Here is a 9093-nt window from a genome sequence, read left to right as displayed (position 1 = left end):
TACACATACACACACTGACTCGTTTAAAAAAGAAAATCAAAACAGATAAATCTTCAGACTCTTTATGCAGTAATTAGACATGAAGGGTTTCGAAAGCACTGGGATGTGGGAACAACAGTTAACACTTGTTAGAGGTTGGTAAGTATTCAAAATCCCAAACCTTAGAAATTAAATTTGTCAGCCAATTAGATGTCAGTTCTTGTTTGGTAGACAGGCTCCATTATGCATAATGATTCCCTGACAAAAACAAACACAGAAATTAGATTTTCCAGAGAAAGAAGGTGAACTCATCAACAGATTTAAATATCTTCACAGTGTTGCAGTGAGGGGGTCAGTGCTCTGCTTACCTTCTTTCAGAGGTTCAGTTTCTTCACTTTGCCTGTTTTCCTTGTCGTGTTGGAAAGCTTTGCTGGGATCAAACCTTCGGCGAGGAGCACTGGGGAGCTTTGATTTCAGTTGCTCCAGATCACTCTTCTGCCGGATCACCTGCGAGCGAAGCTTAGACACCTCCTACACACACACGTACACACACAGACAGGAAAAGGGGGATGAAGTACAAGCTACTTGAGCTTGAGAGAAAGAGTGTTTGTTTCTGTCATAGGCTGGTTTTGTTTAATTGGGGATGGCTTGTCCACCTGGGGCCAAGAGCTGTGCCCCCAATTGGGACAAAGCCGATTTCTTGGTTAGTGGTTAAGATTAGGGTTAAGCAAGTAGTATTTAGGGTAACTCTTAAGGAAGTGAATCAACATAGTGTCCTCAAAAGTGAACTATGGCAATATTTGTGTGCTCTTTGGAAAGCTGGGAGTGATATTATGGTGTCTAACCTGTTTCAGGCAGGTGTTCTCATCTTTCATCTTCATCACATGTTTGATCTTCTGCTTTTGGTTCTGGTGGCCCAGCAGGTGAGCGTAGGCATCAGCCAACTTGTGTAACTCCTCCTGGTTTGCCCCATTCTCATTGAGTAGCACATCTCGCTCTGCTGCAAATGCATTGAGCTGGTCCTGTGGGGACACACACCAACGCAAACGTTGTTTGGGTTTTAATAACATCAATTCATTAAAGTGAAAATGACATGAAATGATTATATCGGCCACTTGGGGGCAGCGCAACAAGCTGTAAACACATAATAGTATAATCATCTTTATATGGCAAATCATTGCACACGCAATCTGGAGATAAACCATTCATCTGGAGTTGAAGTTCTGATATACAACTCCAAAACTGATGAAGGAAATACCTGTACTATACCAAATGGTTACTAAGTTTATCTGTCTGGTGCTGAATGTGTAATGTAGAGTGGGTTTATCAGACTGTTCTGACCAACTAAGACTGGAGATTCAGAACAAAAACACTGACACGTGAGCTGAAAGACACCAAAATGCCCCTTGAAGCTGATGTATGATAATTATCTGTTGTTTCATCACAAAGAGTGACGTCTTTCACTTTACAGATTTTCTCTCCATTGTTAATATAAAAGTAATTATTAGTACAGCTTTAATTAAAGAGCTCGACTGCAATTTCACGTTCTGCTGAATTGATTTGGAAATAACTGACCTGGAAGGGCCTGACTTTAGAAAATAGTTCCTCATATTGTTTCTTCCAGTGCTCCATTTCTGAACTTGGGGAGCTTAGAAAAAAGAAAAAAGAATGAGTTAATTAACAAATTGTAAAATGGAAAAAATAATAATCTCAAAACTGCAGAAGAAAATTTCACTCACCTCTTCTCTTGTGCTTCAGTTATTTGTCGTTGGAGCTCGTGCCGCTGCTCCTCCATCTCCCACTGCAGTGTAACCTTCTCCTGGGTCAGTACTTCTACCTGCTGCTGTAGAGCACGTCTGTCTTGACGTTGCTCTTCCAGCTCGTGCCGCAGGTCGTCCGTGACGTCCAACTGGGTCTGGATGGTCACACACTCTTGTTCAACATCACCTAAGCGAGAGAGAAGTTGCTGCTTCTCCTGCTCTGTCTTGTTTAGCTGATCCTCAAGAGCAAGGTTGAACTGGTCTTTGACTTCTACTTGAGACAGAAGATTCTTCCTTTCCTCATCAGCCTTCTCAAGCTCAGTCTTTAGACTGAGAACTTCTGACCGGACCTGCTGGTGGTCTTTCCTTTCAGCCTCCAATGCTCCCTGTTCCTCTTGAAGAGCTGTCTGAATCATAACGCCTTGCTCTCTTTCTTGTTGGAGCTGTTCCATAAGTTTCTCTTTCTCCAGGCTGACCTCTTCTAGTAATTTCTGTGCCTTTTCCTTCTCATTTTGGAGCTGAGCAACACTCTGACGTCTGTGTTGCTTCACTTGCTCCAGAGCATCTTCTTTCTCCTTCATCTGCAGCTGTAGCTCCTGCTGTAGCTGACTGATCAGGCCAGCGTGATTCACCTCCATGGCCTTCATCTTCTCATCTGTCTGTGCAAGGTGAGTCTGCACCTCCAACAACAATCTATCAGGTTTGGGAGAAAAGAAACATTAAAGACCCCCTAAAGAGGCATTTTAAAAATTTGTTAAAATGCTCTGCTATGACTATTCTTTGATTAAAATTGCTTACCTACACAAAGTTGTTTAAAATAACTCTCCAAGACACTAAAAACACGTCCATTATTTCTCCCTCATTGAAAAATTCATCTTCTATTAATATGCATGACTGCCTGGTCAGGGTTGCTAGGTAACGGCGGTGCGCGTCAGGGGCAAGGGAGACAGAAAGGTGATGTCAAAACACGAAGCTCACGTCAGGTTTCACGTGCAAGCTTGTGTTTCCTCCGGCGAGTACATGTAAATTTGAATGTAAACCGAAATGTGAATAAAGTTTATAACAAAGAAAAAGTAAAAAAAAAAAAGAGACCACACCGGGACTCGAACACGTGTCTCCCATTTACAAGGCGGCGGCGCAGAAACCACCTACATACACTCACTAGCCTGGTCGCACCCACACTAGTGACGTCACGCCTCGCAAAAGCGCTGCTGACTTCTAGTCTGGCCAACCGTGCTATTAACTGGATTTCTGTCTCCCGAATTTTCGGGAACTCCACCCTCTTTTTCGAGAGCCAATCAACGTCGAGCCTCTCCAACGGCTCTGGGTAGAGGCGTGTTCAAGTAAGTGACGCAGTAGAGCAGCAACCGGAACCTCATTGTAAACAGCAGCATGGAGCAGCGGACAGAGGAAAGAGCGGTGTGATTGGTTTAAGCTTCGACACCGCCTATTCTGGCTTCGACCAATAGCAGACTGAGGCATTTGAGGGGGGCGGGTAAACCAGGTTTGAAGGATGCGCTTTGAGAAATGGATTCTCTTAACGTCTTGGCCAGACCCAATGCTGAGTATCAACATTGGAAAGTCGTGCCAACCAGGCTATACACTCACTGCATCTAGCTGTATATGTGAAGTGTCACTGTCATGGTGAACTACTACAGCAAACAACGGCTGCAGAGAGCCGCTGCCGCTGTGAACTATAGAATTCTTTAGGTGCTCGCATCCAGGGGCCCAGAGTCTCTGAGTTGCTCAGTAACAGGCTGGTATTCACCGCTCCTCACCCGAACACAGAGCAACGTTGCCGTCATCGCTGTTTAACGTACGTTACTCCCGCTTTATACCCTGTGCATATTTTATGTAATGAGATGGGGGAAAAATCAACGGGATTGGTTGCTATAGTTTTGTGACGCACGAAAACAGACTCCAATTTGAAAAATTGAATCCAGTTTTTTCAGAGTCTGGTATTGAAACTGCATTTTCAAGTCTAAAATGCTCAGTTATGGCGTGGATTAGCAATTTTGATCCTGAAATGCCTTGTAGCAGAGCCCACACACTAAATTGACATGTTAATCATTTAAAAAAGTGCATTTTTGGTTTAGGGGGTCTTTAAGGTGGTTTTTCAACACAGGTTGAGGTAATGTTAGTGAAACATACCGTGCATTCTCCTCCCTGGCTTTTGCTTCAGCGAGCCGTCTCTCCTCATGCTCCTCTAACCCCTCCTTCACTCTCTGGATTTCCTCTTCTTTCTCTTTCACCACTTTGTCCATCTCCTCCTTCATCTGCTGGGTCGCCCTCTCCAACTCCTCTTCCAGTTCTTTCTGCCTGTCTTCTGCTCCCCTCAGAGCCTCTTTGGTCCTGAAAAGTAAGACAAACAGTCTGTGACACTTACACATTGACAGAATCTTAAGCTGAAATGCCAAAATGAATCACACTGATATTCCAAAAACACAGACACTTCAGTGCTCACCTTTCCAGCTCGGTGACAATGTCTCCCATCTTGCTCAGCGAATTTATTTGTGCTTCTTGGGCTTTCCTCTTGATTGCTAAATGCTCTTCTTCCAAAACTGCCTTATCATTGCTCTTACTAAAAATTACAAGCACACATTTTTGATCTGTTAAAAGTAGGGATCTTGACTGTGCAACTCCAAAACCTATGGTGCAACTAAAATTATACCAGTAATTCTACATAAATAAAAAAAAAGCTATTTTAAATTGTTTTATTTTGATCTTTTTCAATACCGCAATATAGAAAGACAGTGAATGTGTGTAGCTGTAATTGGTGAATAGATAATTTAGATAACAAATATACATATACTATACAATATAACAAATATTTTGGACTGCTGTTTTGGGCTGTTTAAACTCATGGACTAAACAGTTAATCAGGCAAGCGATAACCAACATTTAATTTCAATGTCAAGTGCATTTTTTCCCCCCCAGCATCATTATTATTTGTCAAATCCCCTGTCTAAGAAAAGCAAAAACCACATTCAGCTCCAAGTGCCCTGGTTCACTCCAAAGAACAGTAAGTGAGGTGACTTACAAACTTGAAATTGCTCATGAACAGAAATAGACAGTGACCCACACCGTCTGTGTGAAACCTGTGATGGACTAGCAACCTGTCAATTATTTTTCTGACTCGACTGAGACTGTTATGCTGGGACATGTTCCCAGCTGCCTGTGACTACAAGTAGTAAAACAGGCAGTGACAAAACATCCCCCCACAACACAAAAAGTTTTTTTTTTGTAAGTGTAGTGTACAAGCCAACTTTCAAAACTCCATCTCAATTGATGTGCAAGTTTCACATTTAGTTTGAACTCTGTGCACTCTGTAAACACTTCCCCTCAGTGTATTTGGCCTTTGGTTGCTCACCTCTCCAGCAGTGCACTGGTATCGCTCAGTTGTCTCTCCAGCTCACTCTTTTCCTCTTTCATCATCTGGAGGGCCTCCTGACTCGTCTGATCCTGCTCCTCCAAGAGAGCAAGCTCTCCCAGCACCTCCTCCATTTCCTCCTTTAACTGTCTCAGTCGCTCCTCGTAGTCCTCTCTCTCTTGCTCCACCAGCACAGTCAGGGAATCTACAAGCGCCTATGTAAAATTAAGTTAAACCATTAAGTGCCACTGCTCTAATCTGATCAAAAATAAATAAATAAATAAGTAGAATGTGTCGTGAAGGAGAAAACACATGTCTGACCTTTTCTTTCGTCAGTTCCTCTGTGAGATTAGAATTTTCTTGCTGGAGCTGAATGTATCTCTTTTTCTCATCTCTTTTCAGCTCCCTCAACGAGCCGAGTTCCGTCTTTAACTCCTGCACTCTTCTCAGCCCCTCCTCCTGAGTCTTGCCTAAAACCAAGCCACAAAATATTAACACACACACACAACCACATAACGGTCAATTAATTTTTGCTTGTTGAGTTAAGAAAGTCACAGCACTTAGTGAACATACTTCTCTCTTCTTCAGAGTAAAGACACCGCTGCTCAAGATGTGCCACCCTCTCATCCAGCTCCTTCTCCGTCCGTCTGAGCACCTCTCTTAATCTAGCCAGCTCTGCCTCCTGCTGCCGAACTGTTGCTTGAGAACTGTGAACCTCTTGGTTGGCCGACCTGATTTGCTCCTCCATGTCACTCACTGAGTTTTGCGCAGCCTTGAGCTCTAGCTCTTGTTCCTCCAACCTCTTCTCTACTTCACATAGAGCACCCACTGACGCCTGCAGCTCTTGCTGGAATTGCTGTGCCTCCTCCTCCTTATGCCTCAACATATCTTGGGTGGTGTCGAGCTCAGTTGTGCGCTGCTCCAGTTTGGTTTCCAGTTGCCTGTGGAGAAATTACAAATGAGTATCCTGGTGTACAGTTGAGATATAAATTGCTTTACGGTATGAGGATTTTGCTTACTCTACTTTCTCCTGCTGAGAACCTGCAACAAGGTTCTCCTGTGCCTTTTCTTGGAGCTTTAAACGTAGATCCTATGAACACACAAATAGATCAAGCATGTCTTTCACAAAGTTGAATAAAAGATAGAAGAAGAATTTTGGATGATTTGCCCTAATAGGCTTGTTTTTGTAACCTGGATCTGGTCATTGGCCTCATCCAGGTACCCCTGCAAGACTTTGATTTCCTCCTTCAGCTCCCGTATCATGGCTGGAAAACAACAAAAAACTGTGGGTAGTAGTGAGCAAGCACATCCTAAAATACAAGCAGGAATGGTGCAACATGTAACCTTTTGTGTTGTTTGAACATACTTACTAGCGGCATAAATACAGGTTTATCTGCAGTAGACACAATTAGAAACCGGGTAACTTGGCCTAAGACGTTGAAAACATCTTTTCCATACAGTTTGGTGATTAAGGGTTGGCAAGGGGAAAAAAGCACATCATATCTCACCATGTAACTTGGCATTTTCACTCTGCAGCTCTTCGTTCTGGACTTTTGTCACTTGATGGAGGTCCTCTATAAAAAAGGTGAAATCCCTGATCAGTTAATCTACTGTGCACATGCCGCTGACAAACATATTTGTCTCCCTGGTAGCCATGTACGCCCATAAATCGTACCCAAGTCCTTGTTCCTGTCCATCAGCGCTGTAACAGTTGCCCTGGCAGCCTGGAGGTCCATTTCTAGTGCTTTCAGATTGCCGTCAGTGTTAACCTGCAGGACACTTAACTCCTGGACACATACGTATATATGAAAATATACACAATATAGATTAATACAAATGCAGCATCACTGTTACTTCATGTAACTGTGACTAATAATAAATGAGGTATTTTACTGAGTAATGAACATACGAGTGTATGTGTACTTGAGTGATACCTTGTTTTTAACATCCAAAGTGTTCCTGGCCTCCAGCAGCTCCATTGTTAGTGAATTGATTCTCTTTTTTGTAGTGTCAGCAGAAACCTAATAAACAACAAAACAAAACAAAAACATGTGCTCATTCACACTTAATGCTGCACTGGTAAGAAATTTGAAAATAATTCTTAACCCAAACCCTTCTAAATAAACTAAAGCATCAAAAGCAAAACTACCTTATTCTTTAGGAACTCATTGACTTTCTTGAGCTCAGTCCGCTGTCTTTCAAGTGTGGTGACACTGGCAGAGAGGCCCGTCTTCTCCCTGACTGCAGCCAGCAGCTTGGCCTCCACCTTCTTCAGCTCCTCTTCCAAGACCTGCAGCTGACGGTCCTGCTCCCCTCGCTGCTGAACCAGGGACCTTATCTGTAAGGGTGTAAAACTAAAGGTTTGAATCCCACATAATAGTAACAACGACAAAGTGCACTTGTTGGTTAAGCAGCTTTTCAGAGCAAAAGGAAACAACTGTCCAACGTGTCACAATACACATCAATAACATTTTCTCAGGTTGAAGTGTACCTCTTTCTCCAAGAGTTTCTGCTGTTTCCTTTCCCCGGTCATGCCATTTCTTTCTTTCTTTACACTTTCAACCTTAGTTGTGAAGAGACATAAGAGACATAGTTTATTGTTTGTTTATCGTAGAGCGATAGGGTGGCATTATTACATATACAAGTACCTTAGACTTAGAGATACTCGACTGATCCCAAAGGAAATTCAAGTATCCAGTAGCACATACATAACACAATATAAGGGCATAATAGAAGTAAAAAAAAAATATATAGACACTATATACATCAATATGTTATGATACTAAAATTAGAATAAATAGAAAAAACTGTACCAAATTAAATATGCATAATGTATGACCTGTACAATGGCAGAAAGAACCACTGTGCAAAGACAATGCCCGGTAATAGACAACTTACAAGACCATCAACCGACATGGTCCTACGAACAGGTGACACCAGGACATTTCTGGAAGGCGATGGTGGGGGCATAGGAGCCCCAGTGGCTGGAAACACAGGCGGCACAACACATTATGTTTTATATGGCGCCAATACTCAGATTGTATGCACTAGTTGGGTTACGCCTGTTAGATTTACCCACCTGACTTAATGGGTCTAAATCGATCGGATTTGTCGAAGGACGCAGCTCCCTTCGCCTCCCCAGGTTTAATCTCATAGGCTCCCGGTGCAGGAGCACAACCTCCAGGGAAAAACACATCGTTAGCTAGGTTACTTACGTCGATATTCAAACATTTCTTTGTTAGTCTGAACCTAGCATGCTTCTTTTACTTTGCTTTAACATGAACTTAAGTGAAGCTTACACGATATCACGCCGACAATGTGTAGCTACGTTGTCTTCCTAACGGATGACAGCTAACGTTACACAAGCGACTTCTACCGTTGAAGAACCTAACCTACAGCCAAACCGACATGATGCTAGCTGCTAGCGTTGTTTAGCGACACTTACCTACGTTCTCGTTGAATCTTTTCAGTGGAGCTCTTGAAAAAGACATTTTTCAACCAGTGTGTGTAACTATTTTGTGGATTTCTAGCCGTGTTGATAAGACTGCAGCGCAGCAGCCAGTCGCTCACAACAACAGACAGCGCCTCACCGCTGAAATTTCAAAAATAACGTCATGCGTACGTTGACGTACGTCTGGCCAATAGGCATCCGGTCCTGGATGACGCTTCCCCTCCCTGTTTCCTCTTTGTTTAATCCCCTCCCATCAAAAAAAACAAACAAATCCCCTCCCATCTTCCAAATTTTATATACATAAGTCTACATTTTCTGGTAAGAAGCCAAACTTCTTGGAACTGTCTGCATATGTTGGTCAATATAATCTCCTCCCTCTGTGATTGTGAGAATAAAAAAGCTGTTAAAACATGTGATCTTTGTAAACTTTACAAAATATTTATGTAGACCTATTGTTTGTGTAATAATAACTGCACTTGTACTTTGATGCTATCAATAAAAATTGGATACAATAATTAAATAAACCCCTCCCA

The 9093-nt window shown here is 42.6% G+C and overlaps 1 protein-coding gene across 1 annotated transcript; it reads right to left on the bottom strand.

Moving 5' to 3' along the window:
• Nucleotides 1–107: 107 nt before the first annotated feature.
• Nucleotides 108–8686, bottom strand: hmmr (hyaluronan-mediated motility receptor (RHAMM)). The gene is made up of 20 exons (XM_083980383.1): nt 8555–8686; nt 8189–8287; nt 8008–8093; nt 7601–7672; nt 7259–7447; nt 7044–7130; nt 6785–6896; nt 6618–6683; nt 6301–6374; nt 6129–6199; nt 5683–6050; nt 5431–5579; nt 5110–5324; nt 4204–4320; nt 3891–4091; nt 1719–2432; nt 1555–1627; nt 825–1001; nt 348–510; nt 108–237 (listed from the first exon to the last, which is right to left on the bottom strand). Exons 1-20 carry the CDS (start codon nt 8598–8600, stop codon nt 221–223), a joined length of 3096 nt encoding a protein of 1031 aa, XP_083836509.1. The 5' UTR covers nt 8601–8686; the 3' UTR covers nt 108–220.
• Nucleotides 8687–9093: the final 407 nt, after the last annotated feature.

The sequence above is a fragment of the Trachurus trachurus genome (assembly GCF_905171665.1).
Source record: "Trachurus trachurus genome assembly, chromosome: 10".
In the NCBI taxonomy this organism is placed as follows: Eukaryota; Metazoa; Chordata; class Actinopteri; order Carangiformes; family Carangidae; genus Trachurus; species Trachurus trachurus.
Note: the sequence above shows the minus strand (reverse complement) of the source record. Positions and strands in the feature narration are given on the sequence as shown.

Bases quoted from the DNA above. Each gene is read 5' to 3' on its own strand.
- hmmr (XM_083980383.1), bottom strand. From the start codon at position 8,600: ATGTCTTTTTCAAGAGCTCCACTGAAAAGATTCAACGAGAACGTAG. The intron at 6,897-7,043 runs GTATCACTCAAG...GTATGTGTCCAG, and splicing joins CTTTGGATGTTAAAAACAAG to GAGTTAAGTGTCCTGCAGGT. The intron at 2,433-3,890 runs GTATGTTTCACT...CAAACCTGATAG, and splicing joins GCCAGGGAGGAGAATGCACG to ATTGTTGTTGGAGGTGCAGA.